General features: G+C 44.7%; 1 protein-coding gene across 1 annotated transcript in view; it reads right to left on the bottom strand.

The window, feature by feature from the left end:
- Window positions 1-10,380, bottom strand: part of LOC128812216 (lysosomal amino acid transporter 1 homolog) — a 40,927-nt gene extending 30,547 nt beyond the window's left edge. The window contains 7 exon segments of the mRNA XM_053986471.1: window positions 4,715-4,758; window positions 5,630-5,765; window positions 6,632-6,681; window positions 6,684-6,741; window positions 7,621-7,703; window positions 8,961-9,051; window positions 10,189-10,380. Coding sequence (XP_053842446.1) covers window positions 4,715-4,758; window positions 5,630-5,765; window positions 6,632-6,681; window positions 6,684-6,741; window positions 7,621-7,703; window positions 8,961-9,051; window positions 10,189-10,380 — 654 coding nt within the window.
- Window positions 10,381-19,603: the final 9,223 nt, after the last annotated feature.

The raw sequence follows: 19,603 nt of genomic DNA, 5'->3' as shown, positions 1-19,603 counted from the left end.
ACAATAACAGAGAACTGTTGGTGGGGTGAATTTGTTTAAAATGGGATTAATTTGTTTAAAAATAAAGCCGTAGAGACATTTTAGATGTTTCCTTTAGTTAATGAGATTTCCATGATAGTAAAAACAACGAAATTAGCAAACAATGCCGTTAATCTCGGATTACAAGCAGCACCAGGGAAGAATTAGTAAAATAAATCAAAAAGATTTAAGGCACTTTGCTCTCCAATAAAGTAGCTGGGATGGGAGCTGTATGCTGTGTTTTCCTGGGATTAAGGAAGAGGTGATCAGGATCTACCTTTCAGCCTTTAACCTGGAATGTTTGAGCATGGAAATAACATTTTCTCAAGCCAAAGCCCCGATGTAACCCATGCACAGTAATGACTTATATAAGACTTCTCAGTAAAGAACCACCAGTGCTTCACATGCAAAAATCCAAATTCTTTTCAGTCAAAAGCCTCAAATTAAACCACAGCAACTTTAGACACCCCACATTTGGCTGTTCTAACCAGCAGTATGAAACGGGGATAAAAAGACAGCCCAAAATAGGATTACACAGAGCAGCAATAAAAGGAGAAATAATCTTTGAAGAAATGATGGAAGAACAAATTCTAAGGGCTTTAAGAAGGAACAAGTCATGGTTTCAATCACAGCCAGGCAGGAGATTGCTAATCTCATGTGTACAGCAGATAAATCTGGGAGGACAACAAATTGCACTTTAATTTATGGGCTGAAAAGGTTAATTTTTAATTCCCTCCACTCACTCCAGAAACCAGGGAAATACAGACTGAAACAAATATAGCAATGGAGTTCTCCAAGGCGGATCCTCAAAACACAGGGAAAACATTTCATTTTTGGTGGGTGCTTTTGGCAGGAATTTAAATACAATCCATTGAATCCATTAGTTTATTATTTAAAAACTAATTTATTTTTGATTAGTTCTTATTATTTAAAACCAAAATTTATATTGTGTCCCTTTAAGTTACCTGAAATCAAAGGTGCTTCTTGATCAGCCTACAAATGTAGAAAAGGAGAAGAGAGGCTGGTAAGGAGAAAAAGTTATTAAAAATTATTTTAAAAACTCTTCTTAGCAATAGCCCAGCAGGGCCTGGTCACAACACACAATTCTCATCTCCTGCAAAACTTCCAGGCAGTCAAATTTCCAGGCACTGACACTCAGACAACAAATGACTCAACATTTAGAGCTGTTTTCAGCAGGAGTTGTGCAATTTCACATAATTATTTATCCCCATTGTAAAGCAGACCACTGAAACACTGCTCCTCTGAAAGGAATTAACAAATGTGTCCTTGTCCTCTCTCCTGATGGTAAAATCATTGCCTTGGAGCACAGACAGCCCTTAAATACAAAATAATCACAATTCCCCAGTTTTGCTGGGTACTCGAGGAGTTTTGTACTTGAGTTCTGAGTTTGGTACAAACCACTTTGGCTTCTAACAGAGGCTTCCCCTGGGAACTGGGAAAATCTCTTGGAAGTCCCACCATGGATTAGAGAGTGACAGAATCTTGGAGTTTTTAAGGTTGGAAAAGCCATCCCCAAGCCCCTGGACTGCAGCACCCCAAGCCACCACGTTGGCAACAGCCCCAGAGCTCTGCAGGTGAATAAATGATAAACACGAATTATGTGCAGCTTTTCAAAGAGCATTTCCAGCATGTTTTTGCAGCAAATATATCAGCTGCTTCTTTAAAAAAAAAAAAAAAAAAAAAAAATTTTAAAAAGCTGAACTGCCAAAATACAGAATCCAGGAACTTTCAGACCTCAAGACAGAAGCCCAGAGTGGAGGAGACACCCAAAGGGTTCCAGGGTAAACTTTCCAACAGCCACTGAGCTACTGCAGCAAATTTGTTCCATTAAATTAAACAACGTACTGGCAATTTAAAAAAAAAAAAAAAAACTGAGATGAATTTCAAAACTGAGTTTAAAAACTGGAGGCAACCCCAAGCATTTACAGGAGTGCAGAGAAATTGAATTTCTGCCTGGGAAACTCTCCTGGCTCAATTGTCAGGCCAGGCTTCTATTTTTAGCCCAGTAATTAAATTGCAGAGCCTGGTGTTTTGTGGAGGGTTAGAAAGGATTCCAAAAGTGCAGGAGAAGTTTGTGTACAGCAGCTTGGCTCTTGCTGAATAAACTCTGGCTATCCACTCACAGCCTGGCCATGTTTAATGAAAAGGAAAACATGTGGAAGAGCTGGACACAATTCCCAGACAATAGGGAGATGTCAAAGCTAAAAAATAAGGGAAAAATCTCAGTAAAGGGTTTTTTTCTGAACTAAACACAAAGCAGAGTTGTTTGGGTTTGGAGGGAGCAGGGGAGGAAGGACCCAGGGGAGGAAATAAGAGGAAAGGATGAAGTTTTCCAGAAAAACTTGCACTTGATTCAGGCTCTTAGAAGCTTCAGGATGGTGCTGCTCCAAGACCAAGGGCTGGACTGATTTAGGATTTTCAAACATGTAGGACTGCAGCCCTGTGTACAAGGGAAACATTAAATAGTCATGCACAGAACATAAAGCTCCACTAAAATCCAAACCTGGATTTAGCATCCCTGACAAGCTCCAGAATACCTCGAGGAATCCCAAGCATCTCCTGCTGCAAAGTGGGAGGAAACACTGACTGGAAAAGGGAATTCTGTCCAATTTATAACTGAAATGTGCAGTGATGAAACTCCTCTCCAAGGGAACAGGAGGGCAGCTCATGCTGTACAGGCCATTGGCCACTCCCATTAATTATGGGAACAACTGGCTGTTCGTGCACCCAAACCCCTTTAACTGCAGCCACCAAAGCCTTGGGGTGAGGGTGTTGCTATCCTTTAACCCAGGCTGGAGGGGCTCTGGGGGAATCCTGCCCTGGAGCTGCTGCTCCAGCCTGAGCAGGAGCCCATTTGTTTCCAGGATCAGTCCGTGTCAGATGGAAGCACAGGAATAGTGCAGCAGACACAGAGTGAGTGAACTCTTAATCCTGCCTTGGACCTTGAGAAACGAGGGTTTATTTTCCACCTAATGAAACTCCGGACACAATCAGGAATAAAGTCGACCAGAATTAGGCAATTTCTCCTCAAAACAGACTGTTACACAAATGCCAATGATGAAACACCTCCCTCTTAGAAATTAGGACTTCTGGGGCTAATTCCTGTTTTCCAAGACCCAGGTGAGCCCCTCCTTTGGTTTCTGGACTGAAGTGATGGATAAATTTGTCAGATTTTTATTTTCTTGCTTGGCAAGAGGCAGCAGTGAAGCTCTTTTTAAAAGCAGTGCCTCCCTTACCTTCAGGGCTCTCCAAGCAGGAGGTCTGCTTTTGTTTTCTCTTGATTACAAATACTGCATCCATTCCCAACCAACACTTTATACTTGACCAGATTCCTGTAAGCTCCTCAACCTGATTTGGAAGCATCTGTTTCCAATACAATTTGAACTGGAGGACTATTAACAAGATTGGATTCAGACCCCAATCAAGGCAGAACCCAGGAATTGATGTCATGTGCAGGCTGGCACTGCAGTCCCAGGGCAGGGAATGGGGTGGGGGGGCTTTGGGGGCAATAAAAAGCTGATTTTCAGAGTCTATCATAGAAAAGCATCTGCAAATCTGTACAGAATGTACTGTGAGGGTCGTCAAAATCAAGTTCTGAGGGGTTTTGGGTAAATAAATACTGCCTGGTTTATGTTTCCAGCTGGGGGCTGGAGCAGGAGGAAGTCAGGACTTTTTGTTCATGGAGTAAATAACCCCCTGAATCCCACAGTCTGCTCACAGAATGCACTTCCCATAACAGATAAAAGCAGAATTTGTTTCAGAACAGGCCAGGACCCACAGTTCAGTGTCCCCAGCTCAGTGGGGATTGTGTTCCACGGTGCAGAAGGTTTTACCCAGCCCACAGCCTGGGGCTGGGGAATGGCACAGGAGTTTCAGGGCCCATCCCGAGGCCAGGGCTGTCTGGTCACTCCTCTGATTGCAGGGCCTTCTGAAATTCCTTTAATCAGAAAGACAACCCCGACTGGAATCATAACTTCTGGGAATCAGAGCTCCTGGAAGAGTTCCAGGTAAATCTGGTGAAGAACTTGCTTTTAGTCTGGAATGGATTAACACAAAATGCCCAGAATCCCTCCTGGTTCCATCCTGGTTTATGGCTCCAGTTCATGGGGTTAAGCCCCGAGATGTTTCCACACACAAACCTACAGGAAAAAAATCAGAAAATCTCCTTTTTTTTGCTCTTTGAAGTGCAAATCCAAGCTCTGGTAACAAGACAGGTGACTGTAATGCACAGTCCCAGTCCATCCTTTTCACCAGGTGTTTAAAGCCAAGGTACAAAAGTTTCTCCAAAGATTTTGCTTTTCATTTCTTGAGCACAAAATGCCAGTGCTCCACTTGGAAAGATCATAATTAACAATAACTACTACACTGGGTATGATTAAATTAAATATAAAAATACCACAGCACCATGTGCAACCCCTCCCAACTTTTAGTGTCTACTTATTGACTCCAAGTTATAAATGAACCTGTTCAAAGTAGCTTTAATATTGGCATTTTCTGTCAACTTGCTATTCTTGTAAGAATTATCATTATAAAAAGGGTACAAATTATTGTTCAGCAAGAAGGTTTAATTATCAGGTTAGAAAAAAAAATGTGATTTAAAAAAAATCCACTTCATTTCTGAGTTATTTTTTAATAAGCCTACCCTGACTCTTTAGCCGTAGCAGGAAAATTATACCAAAATATCAAGGAACAAAACTCCAAAGCTCCCAGTGAGCCAGGTGTAAGAGCCCGTGTGAAGCCCCTCATTTTCCATTCTTGCCACGAGAAAGAATCCCTTCTCCCACTGCAGTTCTGGCTTAGAACAGGACACAGCACGGGTGGAACCACTGAACTGTCATGCTGGCTGTTCCCAACAAGGCCTGGTAAGAACTTGGCAAGGAGTTGGCAAGGACTTGGCAAAGACCTGACATGGAGCCAGCACGGGACAGCCTGATGCGCGGCCTGCTTCTCTTCTAATCTCCGTTCTTAAGCCCAATGAACTTTTGGGGTGATTCCCGTGGTCCTTCATTGAAGACCCCTCATCTGCCTCGTTACCACTGTGACAAAGAAAGAATGAGAACCCTCCTCCCAAGGACTGAGACTGAGACCCCTGCTATAGGGAGGAGGGGAAATTGGTGCTCTGACCACTAATGACATGACCTGTTTCCCTTCAGTGATTCAAATGGACTTATTCTTCATTGGATTCGTCTTGCTTTGGTGGTTTCTGTGGACTCACCTGTTCCCTCAGGGCGATTACAATGAACTTTCATTATTACACTTGTTCCCCCCCTCTCTCCTCTGTGGACTATAATTGGAGCCCCGAGTCGGCCAGAACTTCGGAGACTCCCCCGACACGACAGACGGATCCCCATCGTCCGGAGCACTGAGGATCTCGCCTGTGTTGGTAGCTATTCCCATAGCCCTCTTCTCTCTCTCTATCCTTCTATCTCCTTTCTAATCCCCCACTATGGCATTTACTCTTTTGGCCCCTAATAAAGGTGCATTTGTTGTGATTAACTGACAGTCCCTTGTTGTTTGCCTTTGTTGCACTTTTGGGATCGGTGAAAAGAACCATCACGACACCCCGCAACAAGCGGATCGTGACACCAGGGAAGGTGGTGAACAAAGCAGAGGGCCCAGGAGGATTTGGGGTTTGGCATCTTTAGAACAAGGCTCAGTCCACAGGTGCAGTTTCCCATCATGGCCAAGGCAAAGAGCAGGTAAAAGGTGCCTTCTGTGCATCTTCTCTGGAGCTAAACACAAATTTTATACACACATCATTAAAATAACAGTTTTATAAATACAAAGAAATGTTAAAATGTACCCACAGTAGCCAGTTAGAGATAATTTGGGCACTAACCATTCCAAGACTTTCAGTCATTCTTTTCATGTCTTTCTGGGGCTCTGAATTTTTGGAGTTTCAGCACAAATCACTGAAAATTCAGGAACTGTTACAGTGCTTAGATCTCTGGTTAATGCCATTTTTGTGGGAGTGCAAACAGCAGGGACAATCTGTTTCCAAATGGTAACTAGTTTTTAAGGAATCTCTTGCTGTAGCAGTGTATTTAGCAGATCTGTTTGAAAATACTTTGCCATTCCAGGTAGAGAGGGAATATCAACAAGCTTAAAAATTAATTAATCACTTCCACAATGAATTAAAATGTCTGTATATAATTGACAAAGTAAAATCTTCTGGTCTTTTGATGTGTTTGTTGGGGTTTTTAAAAATATACTGATAGTGAAGAGGTTGTGGTGAAAGGTAATGGCACCTTGGCTAAGACTTAGAACTAATTTTCCTCTAATTCTAACTTTTATTGCCATGATGGAATAGTTTGGAGAAAGAAAAGGGGGGATGCCACTTGCTCATGGCAACAATCATAGAAAGCAGATTTCTGCTGATAAATCCAGCTGTAAATTCTTCCCCTGCCAATCAATCTTTTTCCAGCAATCCAAGACCAGCGCTTTCCTAAAATTCTCATCATCCTTCTCTGAATGGGGGGAAAAACCCCATTATTTTCAGTCCCAAAAGCAAAGTAGGGGTTTGAGTTGAGGAGGGCTCGGTGTGAGGGAGAACCCAGCACTGGAAGGAACAGAAAATCAAATAAACAAGTGCCAAAAAGCCACTCAGGTTTTTATGGAGCTGAGGGAATCTGCTGCCCAGCAAAACACAGGACACACAGAGCCACAAATGAAGCCTGGCATTTCAATCAGGTCAGGAGAGTTCTGGACAAGAAAAGCACATGGATTTTGGCAAGAACGCTCAGAGGCATTTCAGAGGATTAAACTGAGTCCACGGCTGAGTTTGTGGACAGAACTCCTTTCAGGCAGGGCAGTGCTGCTCTTCAGATGACCAGAGAGGGCTAGGAAGGGTTTCATCTTCATCTCACAACAGTGCAGATCAAAACTGGTGCCAGGCTTTTGGGATAAGACACTGGTATCAATCCAGTCCTCCTGCTAAAAAAGACTGGGCACAATAACTCCAATCAAAATGAAAAACTGTAGCTTGAGCCACAAAAAAAAAAAAAAAAAAAAAAGGAAAAAAAAAATTTAAAAAAAAATCATCCTGTCTGGAGAAAGCAAACTACTCATTTTTCACAGTTTAAGAGTTGCTGGTTTTCTCACTCTGGCTGTGTTTTGAAAATAAGCTGCCTCCCTGCTGGGCCGTGCTGCTGGATTACAATTATTTCCCTGGCATTAGCAGGAGGGCCATCAAACTGCTGGAATGGGCTGTGAACTTTCCTGCTGCACTGACAGCACCAGGTACAATGGTGATTTTCCACTTTTATTGATTTTTTTTTTTGTGGTCTCCACGTGGATGTTTACAGCATTTCCCACAGGCAGAGACACAACATTTGTGTTCTTTTAGTTCAGAGCAGCGCATCCTCGGGGCCCAAAGGACACAAGAAGCCTGGGAAGGCACTGAAAGAAGCAATTTTATAACTTCTTTATTTTGGGATGGGTGGGAAAAACCATCCACAAACATGATTGCTAGATCCTTGTTAAAAAATCCTCATTTTTTTTTTTAAGTACACAAACTTTTCAAGACTGGGTGGGATTTTTTTTTTTAATGGAGACAGGTAAGAATTGACATTATTCCTTGGGATTGCTGGACCAGAGGGCAGTGACACTCAGAGCTCCACACCCTACAATCCAGGCTGTGCCCGAATTCCTCAGGCTGGGACTGCCTGGAATGACACACAAACAAATTGGCTGAAAAATAACATCTGCTGTTGATTTGAGGTCACTTTCTGTTTGCAGTACAAATATGCAAATGCAAAGGTAGAATTTCATGTCTCTTTTTCTTGGCAGCAGTGGAAGTTCCACCTCTTTTTTCTGGGCTCTGTGCCCAGCCCTGCTCACTGTTGTAGTGCTGAGGGTGGCAGTGGAGGAACTGCTGGGGAACTCCTTGGGTGCACAGGAAATGTCCATTCTCACCTTCTCTCTTCTATTAGAATTATGTATGCTAACTAATTTATGATTAAATAACAGCTAATGAACAAAACTGATGAATAGAATGTAACTTTCTTTCCCACACATGAAGTTTTTTGATAAAAACCTGCAAAAGCAAGGATGTATGGGATGTGAGTGAGTAAAATCTCACTGAGATGTTGATGACTGTGTCAGTCTGGACCAGGCAGGGGCTGTTCCATGCTCCAGAGCCTGCGTTTGTTTCCAGAGGAGGCAGCAGGAAGGAAATCCCTCAGCACTGCCCTCTCTCCAGGTTTATTATCACTTCCATATTGACTCTGCTTTACCCCCATTTAGTCTGTGGGGAGGCATCTGGTTTACTTCAGCTTTTTGTTGCCTCTGCTGTACCATGGATTTTTTTTCCTTTTTTTTTTTTTTTTTCTTTAATTGATGAGTTAATGTTTTTGATTTGATACAACATGAAGAGAGCTGTCTTCCATTTCAGACAAAACAGTAGTCCTTGGGCAGGCTGAACATTCCAGCCACCACCAGGATCTGCTCAAGCACAGCTCCAGTAATTTCATTCCCTGGAATATGTTTTTTTTAAATGCATATATTGAAACAGAACACATGAGGATGTCAACATATTTTATGCTATAAGCAAAAAAAAAAATCCCACTTTCAATCAACAGGGAGGAAATCAGCTGAACCCCACAAAGAAATGAGGCTTGGTTTCAACTCCCACACATTTCCACAAAAACCATGGAATCAGTTAAAATATGGAACCAGATTCCAAAAATCTATTGCATTTTTTATATCAACTGAAAGTAATCCATGGAAAATATTCACAGATGTGTGTGGGTCAGAAATGAGAAGGAAGGGAAAACTGGAGGCAACAGGTCTCGGATCTCCAGAATTTGTACACTCTATTTTTGGATGCCTCTGAAATAAAATGTATTTAGGTGCTGTAGGAAAATCTCTCAGTAAAGACTGTGCTACATCATGGAGAACATTTTATTGTTGTAAAAACCTACCTTTTGTCACCTTCTGATTCTTGAGTTTACAGTGCACAAATTGTGAAATCATAATTAGGTTCTTGCTCACATAAAAAGCAGCAGTGACAATCTGAAGGAAATAAAACATTTGCTTGTTCAGTCGGAAAATAATTTGAAATTATCTTCTCTCAACTGCACAGAAACATTGCTTCATGATCATAATGTGCATGACAAACACCAAATCACTGCCAGAATTAAACATCAGTGTAAATACTTGGGCAATACTGACTTGGTTTATAGATGGCAGAAATAAGAGAAGCCTGTGTTAAACACAGAAGGGCTCAGAATGAACAGAGAGCTCACAACTCTGCTTAAGCCCCCAAATTGGAGAGCTGTGACTCAGATTGACAGTGAGGACAGGGAGCCATCCCAAAGTGAGCCCACTGGCCATACCTTGCTGAATTCCATGCTCACAAACATGACACTTTTAATGGACAGCCCCTCTCCAATTAATGTTCAGCTCACATTTCTGCAGCTCAACAGCTGAGCAAGCGTGGTTTTATTTCACTTGATCTCCACAGCCCCTTTAACCAGGCCAGTAAATGATATCCCCGTTATGGGGACAGACTTTGGAGTCAGCCCCATTTTTTTCCCAGGCATTTCCAGCTGCTGGGATCATTCCCCCTCTCCCTTTGTCATGTCCTGCCTGCACGTCTGAAACCTGAACGCAGTGACCGAGTGATTCAGCACTGTGCAAGTGCCAGCTCCAGGGCTGCTCCTGACCTTTTCCCAACCCAAACTGAACTGGCAGGACAGGATTGCTGGGAAAGCAAGGATTTAAATAAACCTTGAGCCAGCTTGAGCTGCAAGTGCACACACAGCTCGGGCTGGAGAAGATAAGAGAGGAGAGGTGATTTATTCTCATTTGCTCTAAGTGGCAGAGATTAGTGTCAAGTCAGTACAACAGCACAGTACATCAAGCTCATTTGTCAACCACCAAATATTTTTGCAAACATGAACAACATGCTTCTCTGGCATATTATTCTATCTGTATTATGCAGATAGAGGAACATATCCAAGATAAAATTAAAAAAAAAAGAAAAATAAAAAGAAAAAGGCAGCTTTTGCAAAAGGCTTCGGGCAAGATTACTCATGTTTGAATGTGAGAACTGCTTAAGACTTTCAACTTCGGGGAGTGCAGCAGGCAGCGAGCAGACAATGGCACTGAGCCCTGCTCCAGCACTCCCACACATCCCTGGCACAAAACCCTGCAGGAGGTGCCACATCCAGGGCGCTCCGATCCGTGCACGATCTGCTGCTCTCTGCTGGGAGGGACGGAGAGCAGCTGAGGAGCCACCACTCCTGCATGGAGCTCCAATCCCTGGAGCTGCTTTCTGCCTCCGCTCCCACCCCCTGCAAATCCCCAAATCCGCCGAGGGATGCTGAACGTCCTCTGCATCAGCTGCAGCAGCTGCCAGCCAGCCCCAGTCTCCCAGGAACCTGCCAGATTCCAGGGAATAAACACAGCCCCCGTGAAGGAGGCATCACCCACGCAATGCTCGCTCCTCTTCGCTCCTTACAGACACAACCTGGACTTCCAGGAAAGAAAAATACTTTGTGGATCCCACATGTAACACTCCAGATTTATCACTGCAGCATTTTAGTCTGAGCTGACGAGCAAAGTGAGTTCTCATTTATTTCACTTGATCTCCACAGCCCTTTCACCAGGCCAGAAAATGATATCCCTGTTATGGGGACAGACTTTGGAGTCAGCCCCTTTTTTCTTTCCAGGCATTTTCAGCTGCTGGGATCATCTGGTGGATGAGGTGGTTGGTGACACAGAGGGGCCAGAAATCTGCTACAGGATAAGCTAAACCAGGGAATTTATTGGAATCTAAGACCAGAACTCTGATTTTTCATGTTCCATGTGATGCTAATAAAGTCACATTACTTTCCTTAGAGGTACTTACCCAGATTCTGCTCACTCTTAAAAGATATATTTACATAAAATATTTATCTATTTGTTGGTTCCATGCAATTAATTTGGAGATAATGCTATGAACAAGAAGTTATGACTCAGATTCCAGGTGAGCTTTAAAGTCACTAAAATCCATCCAGCCCAATCAGTGACTCAACACAGTGTCAAAAGTTTATTTAAAAGTGTTATTTAACACTCCACAGGAAACATGGGAAGCATAAAAAACTTGCAGAAGGCAAATGTGGGGTGATCCTGCCCCCAAAATTCCCTAAATGATGCCACCATTATGCACCAAACATTTCAAATCTTGAAAAAGTTTCAAAATTTGTTTTCACAGAGCATCATTCTCTGTAAAATTAGAACTCACTTTGCTCGTTGGCCAGAAACTCCTTTTTCTTTCCATGAGACTTCAGGTTTTTTGTGGCTTTAAATGCTGGAACAAGTTTCCTGCAGGAATTGGCTGACTCACCAGAGAACTGTCATCATTGGACCTAAACCAATTAAACAATAAAAATACATTTATACACTGAGAAATCACCTGAGCCTGGAGGATATATTCAGTTTATTCTGCTTATACTGGGGAAGTCATTAGACTTTGCAGCCATCTTTGAAAATAACTTTTAAAGTTAAAAAAAAAACATTGCAAGTAGTGTTTCAAGTACTTTTTATCCCATTCTGGCACTGTGCAGCTGAGCAGGCTCACTAAAACAAGACATGGTATTTAAATTTGACTTTTGGGTTGTTATTATTCAAAATTTATGCAGCAGAATATTTGTGTTAGCAGTCCCTGAGACTATAATTTTAGTATTACAAAAATTGCTACTTTTCTTAAATCCCTGGCAAAACGTCCTGTCCCAGGAAGGGCAAACCCAGGGATTCCACATGAAAAGAGGATAAGGAGACTGCCAGAACATTTCTTTGCTTCCTGCAGTATTGAAGTTGTCAGTGATGAGAAAAGCATAGAATGGTTTGTGTTGGAAGGGATCTTAAAGATCATCCAGTTCCAACCCCCAAATTATAAAATTATATTTAAAATGGTTTATGTTCCTATAACAATTCTTTGCCTGTAACCTCATATTCTGTCTTTGATTGCTGCTCAAATACTGGTTATTTTCATATGGAAAAGTTCCAGAGAAGGTGTGACCTTGGACCCTTGGCCCCATCCCTTTCTGCAGAGGTTTAGTGCTTGTCCAGCTGCAAACAATGTTGTGGTCCAAGGTTTATTTAGGAATAAGGAATCAGTAACCCGAGCCTCTTGCTTGGACACTTTTTCTCATTTTAGTATCTTACTCTGGAGTGAGTAAACAGAAATAGACAATGGTTTAGACGTGAAATCCACGTGCTGAGGAACAGCCTCCCAGTGCAGGGAAGGAAATGCAGGTTTCCCCTGGAATTTGGGAGATTTGCCACAGCTCCTCTGCCTTTCCAGCTGCTGTGAACATCCCTGCGCTCTGGATGTCAAATACCCAGGACTGCAAGTGATGTATGAGGATGTCAGATGTGGGTTTGGCTGGTGTGCAGGGTCTTTAAACTGCACTTAAGAACAGCTCAAGCCCCAAAAGGGGTTCAGTTTTACAGTGTTCATCATTTAATTCCTGCTGGGGAAGGAAAAGGTGGAGCTGGGCTATGGAGTAACCAGGGCTTCTGGAAGCATGTCCCAGTACCTGGGTCACTGGATTTTGGCCAAAACTGTTCTCTGAAAGCATTTTAGACACTCCTGGTTGTGGATTCTTCTTGGCCAGATGTCACCTGGAGACCAAGGCCAGTTGCCAGAGAACAATCCCAGTTTATCTTAGCCTGGGATAGTGGAGAGTGTCCCTGGCCATGGCAATGAATGGGATGAGCTTTACCATCCCTACCAACCCAAACCAGTCCGTGTTCTTTGACTCTGTGACCTAGGATTTTACGGTTCATTAACAATAACGAACCAAAGCACAGAACAGAAGGAAGAGCCTTTCTGGAGAGCCCAGCATCCCACCCTGGAGATCCGCATCCCTGCGGGAACGGGGGTCCCGGGGCTGCCCTTCCCCTTTTCCCTGCGGAGCCAGCGGGTCCTCGGGGGAGCCAGGGGAGCGGCACAGGCAGGACAGGGCAATAAAACCGGCAACGGCGCCGGCAGCGGCAGAGGCAGGACACGGGAATAAAACCGGCAGCGGCCCCGGGCAGCGGCAGCGGCCCCGGGCACGGACCCGAGCGGGGCCGGCACGGACCTGCAGCGCTGCGGGTGCCGCTGCGGCATGAGGCGGGCTGGCCTCGAGGGAGACCCTGCGGGCGAGGAGGGGAGCACGGGGAAAGAGGAATGGCCGGGACGGCCGCGGCAGCACCGTCCGCCGTGCCCACAGCCGCCCTGCCCTGCCCTGCCCGCCGCCATCGCCTCAGAGCGCGGGCGCGGGGCGCCCCCTGCGGGCGGGCGGGCGGCGCTGCGGCCTCAGCCCGCCTGAGGGCCGCGGGCCGAGCGGCTGAGGGCCTGCAGCCCCCGCGGCCTGAGGGCCGCGCTTTCATCGCTGAATGCCGGCCTGGCGAGGGCTGGAAGGGCCCACAGACGGTGCTCTGCTCCCCGGGTGCAGATGTGGCCCTCCAGGGCTGGGCAGAGGGGCGGCATCACCGCCTTGGCCTGCGGGAAGGGGCAAGAGCACCGTGAGGCCTTGCAGCAGCACCCGCCTGCTCGCTTAAACGTTTCATCTGGCCAACAAAGACCGCAAAACAAAGCATTCTAATTAACAATGCGAGGATCTTCGTAGGGATCTTTGTCCTTTAGGAAACATAGAATGGTTTGGGGTGGAAGGACCTTAAATCCCATCCCGTTCCACCCCTGCCGTGGCAGGGACACCTCCCGCTGTCCCAGGAGGATCCAAGCCCTGTCCAGCCTGGCCTTGGACATTCCACAGATCCAGGGGCAGCCACAGCTCTGGGAATCTGTGCCAGAGCCTCCCCACCTGCACAGGGAAGGATTTTCCCCTAATATCCCATTTAACCCTGCCCTCCTGCTCAAGGCTAGTCCCCCTTGTCCTATCACTCCAGATCCCTGTGAAAAGTCCCCCCCCCAGCCTCTTTGCAAGCCCCCTTTAGGTCCTGGAAAGCCAAACATGAATATTTTAGAATATTTTGAGAAGGAAGAGTGTTGTATAATTTACTGAATTTTTAATAGAGTTTTACTTTTTATTCTCATACAGGCTCATCATGTCAGCGGTTGCTGCAGCCTAGCTAATTAACACGGGGCTGGGGGAATGATTAAAGGCAGGCTCTGGGTGTCTGCATTGTTCTACTTTAATTGCTGCTCAGGCAATGATTCAGTGTTGGTTTTGGCGCTTGAGCTGCGTTTGTCTGGCACGGTGAAATTCCCTGTTACGTGCATGACACTCACCTCTTGGGGATGGGCAGAAAAGCAGGAGGGTTTGTAACAGTTCTGGTGGCAGGCTTGTGCAAGGAATAGGTTTTGCTGTGTGGGGAAGACCAGGCTGGAGTGGAAAGTGTCCCCTGCATCCCAAGCACTCCGGGATTCTGTGGCTGTAGGAGGGGAGCTCCTGGATGAACTGACCCTTCACGCAAGCACGTTGTCCAGCTGGCCTCAATCCACCCCTGTTTCCTTTGGATCCCTGCTGTAGCCTTGTCACAGGTCCTCTTTCTCACCTTGTCACCTTTTGCTCGTGAATGTTTAAAAAATCATGTTAATCGTAGGAAAAAAAGGAGCAAAAAAAGCAATTTGTATGTGGAAAACCGGTGTACAGATACCTCTAAAATCCTTCCAGAGATTAAAAAAAGTTTTCAGAAACAGAGATTGAGATTCCTGGGTTCATCCAGGCCTGTTGCTGTCCCTGTTCCTGAATAAACACATCTTTGATGCCACGAGCTGCATTTCATGACACTCCCTTAAAAAAGAAGTGACTAAAGAGAGGACAATGTGGAAGACAGCCAATTACTCCATAAATGTAAACGACATTAAAAGTGGTGTGTAACATTATATATTTATGGCTACAGTTTTGTTCTGCTGTCACATAACAAAATGAATAATGCATCAGTCCAAGAACTTGTCATTAAGTGAATTTCTTTGTTGCCTCGCTATTAAAATATAAAAATCCTTTGTGTGTGTATATGTGTGACATTAACCCCTTCTGGGAGCAAAATATAGGGTGGGTGAGGGCAGTGTTGGAGTGGCAAATCAAAGTAGATTTTATTATTTTACAGGTGGGATAATGTTAAGGATTTGAAGACATTCAGGAAGGTTTGTTTTTTTTTTTTTTCTGTGGATGAGAGATGATAAATGCACTTCACTTCTGAAAAACAAAACTCCTCAGTACAAGAAGGACAGGGATGCAGTGAATCCAGGAGAGAGCCGTGGAAATGGTTCCAAATCCAGCTGGAGGTGGCCTTGATGGTCACTGGAGGCACCTTCCAGTCTCAACCCCACTCTAAGGGATGGGACACTGAATAATTACAGAGATGAGACTCGTACTCAGATGGTTAAAGTTCAGCTGAAGAATTTGCTGAGCTGAGATCTGCAACTTCCTAACAACATCTCTGAAGTTCATGGTGTCCACCCCCAGCTCCCGTGGGTTTCAATCTCTTTTCCACGTTGTCTTCCTTTAATCCTTGTCCTGCCGAGGAGAGAGGGGAGCATCGATTTCCAGCCTGACAAGGGAGACCAGAGGGCCGATCTAACTGCTGATTAGGAGAAAATTGCCTTTATGGTTGAAGTCAGTTAGACTGGATATGGAATTTCAGGCCCCAGCTGAAATCCTCGTCCTGTCCTGAGAGTCCTGCTGAGGGAAAAAAAGGAAACCCTAATTCGGTTGAATGAGGGTGAAACAATTTTGGTGTTGTGCCTCCCAGGCTCCTCCATGTAGATGCACGTGACGAGTTTGCACCTCTCAAAAGTAAGATTAAACTTATCTGAAATACCATTTATCTCAGAATGCATTAATCTGATTTTTTTTTTCTATTTTCTCCTATTTCTCCCTAACGTAATTGACAGCAAAATTGAATTGGTTTCCTACCGAGTTGGACTTGAACGGTGAACACTGAATTTTCTATTACTTGGTTTTAATGCAATGTGTACACCTCACGATTTGATAAATTCAGACCTGCTGGGGAAAAGCCAGGAACCACATTTTGGACACAAAGGATCAGATCTTGTTTTATTTCGCAGGATCTGCTGGTTTAAATTTTGAAGTTATGAGAGGAAAATGGTTTCTCTGCAAAATGCGTTGAAAATTCAGGGAGTTGGTTTCTGGAGCAGGAGGTTCTCAGGTCAGGGAGGATGTTGGAGGAGAAACAAAACAGAGACAGTGATACCACCCAAAAAACCCCAAAACAACCACCCCATAAATAAACCCAAACTAACAGAATCCCCAAAACACAGGGAAACTGAGGAAATGAAAACTCAGTGAGGATTGCTCAGGAACAGGACAGGACAACATGAGCAGAGCGAGAGAGAGATGAAAGTAAAGAGATGCTGCCTTCAAAAGGAGACATTTGAGAGAGCAAAGAATCATTAATTCAGACACTGGAACAAACCAGTGACCTGGTGTCCTCTGCTCCTAACGGAGTGGGGAAAAGTCTCTGGCTAATGAGTAATTTCCTAATTGTGGAGTGTTGAAAAGCTTTGCTTAGGGAAGCAACATCAGGACAAACATCAGGTGAGCCTAGACCTGACAGCCCTTGCCTCAACAGGTTTGGTAAGCTCGAGGATTTTCCAATCCAACATTCTCATGTTTTTTCATGTTTATTTACAACAAAGAATTCTACAAATCTAGCAAACAAAGCTTTGCCTGCCAAGCCACTTCCACATCAGCGCTGGTATTAATTTATTTAAATAACTTTTCCTGGGAGGTGCTGCCTCTCTGCTGTTTTCCCCTGCCTGGTTTCCTTGTGCTCCCAAGTGACTGCTGCTGCTCAGCTCTGCTGCCGCTGTGAAATGAGGTGCTGGTGCAAGCGTGCTCCCCTTTCAAAGCCCTGTGCTCCTCTGAGGTGCAGCGTTCATGATGGAAAGCTTGCTCAGCAGATGTTTTAGGGGTTTTAGTGCCTTACTGAGGCATCTCTCCGTAGCCAGGAGGAGAACCTGTGCTTTGTAGAGCAGGTAGTGCTTCTCTCCCGTGTAACTCAGCACAAATCCCTGTATTCATTTGCACTGCTATGGATTAGCTGGCTTCATTAGCAGCTTCAGAGGCTGGGTGATTAATATTAATAATCCCTGTTAGCCTATAGACTTAATTAGGGCGAGAAACAGCTGGATGCTGTGCGGAACCAGCCCTGGCTCCAGACGCGGTGTCTCTGCCCTGATTGCTGAGCTCTTAACTCGGGCAGCTGGGACCGCCAGGTCCTCACGGTTGCTTATCAATACCGCTCCTCCTTCCTGCTTCCAGGACCCTTTTAAAGGCTCCTGGCTCCTACCCAGGACCTAGCAGCCTGCTTGGAGCAGTCCTCGGAGTCGGGCGGGTTCTTTCTGTGTGGGATAGCCGCTTTTGCTCTCCTGGGTGAGTTTTCCTCCCTGCTGCTCTCAGGGACAGAGGGGTCGTTCCTTGGGCTGTCAGCAGCAGCTTCCTTCGTTTGTTCTGGCTCTCCTCAAAAAAACTTGTGCGAGCCGAATGCTGCTTTTGACCCCTTGGGGTGTTACAAAATGGGAAAAGCCTACAGGAATGTGAAAGGGCTCCTTAACGCGCAGAGCTGCAGCTCCGGTGGCTCCCACCCAGCAGTCGATGTTGGGTCGGGTTCAGGGTCTGAAACCCCGGCAGCAGCGGAGTTATGCAGCTCAATTAGCACAGTTCATAAACTATGCAGCTCAATTAAGGAAGCCCTGTCTGTGGAAAGCCAAGCCAGTGGAAGGAGATGCCTGAAGTAATAAAATATGCGTTCAGTGGGGAAATGGTGCAGGTGGTTAATGAAAATGTTACCTGAGATGTGAAATGTGGATGTGTGCGGGGATGTAAAAACAAGGCTGGGTGTGTTTGAGTTTGTCCAAAGGGAGGCTGAGGTGACTTTTTTGTTGCTTGTGAGTATTTTGGAGACCTCTCTGAACCAGCAGTGCTTATAAAGAAATGAGTATGCAACTTTTATTTGTGATAAACTTTATCACCGCGGTGGCGCAGCAGCTGTTGGGTCAAACAGCAGTGCCAGGGCTTGGCTCCTCCAAGACCTGGGTCACAATCCCAGGGTTTTATTCAGGGAAAGCCTCATTTCAGCAGGGGCTGTGACTGTGGCTGCACAAGGTAACTGGAGAATAAGGGTTGTTATCCCTTATTAATAAGGAGAATAAGCAAGACTTGGTATGGAAACAAGGGGAACGTTTACATGGTCCTCAAGGCTGGTTCCACCACAATCAGGGGGGCGCTGCCTGATTTTACGAATATGAATGGATTAGGGGAATGTTCATGGGTGTCCTGCTTGGAGTGCAGATATTTAAAGGCCATTAATAAGGGATGCCCTGTCCTGGACCCGTCCCCTGCCGAGGCCACCCCAGCAGAGCAGGATTTGAGACTCGTGATTTATCCCATTCCAGATTTCAGCCTCAAACCCAGACGATTATTAGCCAAACTGAAATCCCCTGGAGGTGTGATCTGAGTCCTGCACAATTCTTCTTGGTTTGCCACGGCTGATTCCTGGCATACAACAGGATTTTGGTGTTGGGACAGGCTGCAGGGACATCAACCTGATTTTGCCATTAGCCTTTTATGTTGGGAAGGGAGCGAGTTCTTATGAATTCCCAAAATTAAAGAGACTCCAGCCTGACTGTGAAATTAATAGAGCTATCAACCCCCCTCTGTCATTATACAACAATTGTTAATTATTTACAAGCAAAGTTCTGCAAGAACAGTATTGTAGCTGTCGGCATTGTCGTTATTAAAATTAAAACACTTTGTCTGGGTGGAAGATAACATGAGTCATTTTGGTGAAATGTAATTGAAATGTAATGAATATGGAATATTCTGTTGCTTTTCCCCAATTAGTCGGAGGGAGAACAATAGCCTGTCTCTTCCCTAACAAGATGTTTGTTTTTAAAAGTCTAACAAAATAAATATTTCCAGGGCTTTGCTGAAAAAGGGCGTCATTCATTGCAGCTGTTGTACTAAAAATTAAAACCAATTTTTTTTTTTCCAGGATGGGGGAAAACCTATTTTCATAAAGTAAATTCTCTTCTTTCAGCTGGTGAAAGATGTATGTGAACCTTTTTGCTTTATTACCACAATGTCTTGGATTGTCTTATTACTGCAGCAAAGACTTTAAAGCTCATCTTGTTCCACCCCTTGCCATGATCCCAGGTTGCTCCCAGTCCAGTCTGGCCTTGGGCACTTCCAGGGATGGGGAATCCACAATTTCTGGGTGATTTTGGCTGCTATTAGAAGTCAAAATTAGGTTCATGGTGAGCAAAGGAAGTTCTGAATTCCTGCTGTACAAGGAATAAAGTTGTCATCAGATGCAGAAATAAAATCCAACCCCCTGCCTGTGCTCTTCTAGTCAGACCACCCTGCCCTGTGACATTTATTATGTTAAAATCTCTTGTTTAGAAAATGAATTTCAGAGTGAGAATATTTCTGTCCTGCCATTATCTCACAAGCTTTTTTAGTCTGATGGAAGTGGGAGAGGAGCCAGCTGTGTTCCTGTTGTTCCTGAGCTAAAAGGAGGATGTAGAAAACACACCATTGGATTTCCCTTAAAGAACAACAACAACAATAACTTTGTTAAAAGAATGTGTTCACCCCCCATTAAT

Source organism: Vidua macroura, chromosome 10, assembly GCF_024509145.1.
Source record: "Vidua macroura isolate BioBank_ID:100142 chromosome 10, ASM2450914v1, whole genome shotgun sequence".
Lineage (NCBI taxonomy): Eukaryota > Metazoa > Chordata > Aves > Passeriformes > Viduidae > Vidua > Vidua macroura.
Note: the sequence above shows the minus strand (reverse complement) of the source record. Positions and strands in the feature narration are given on the sequence as shown.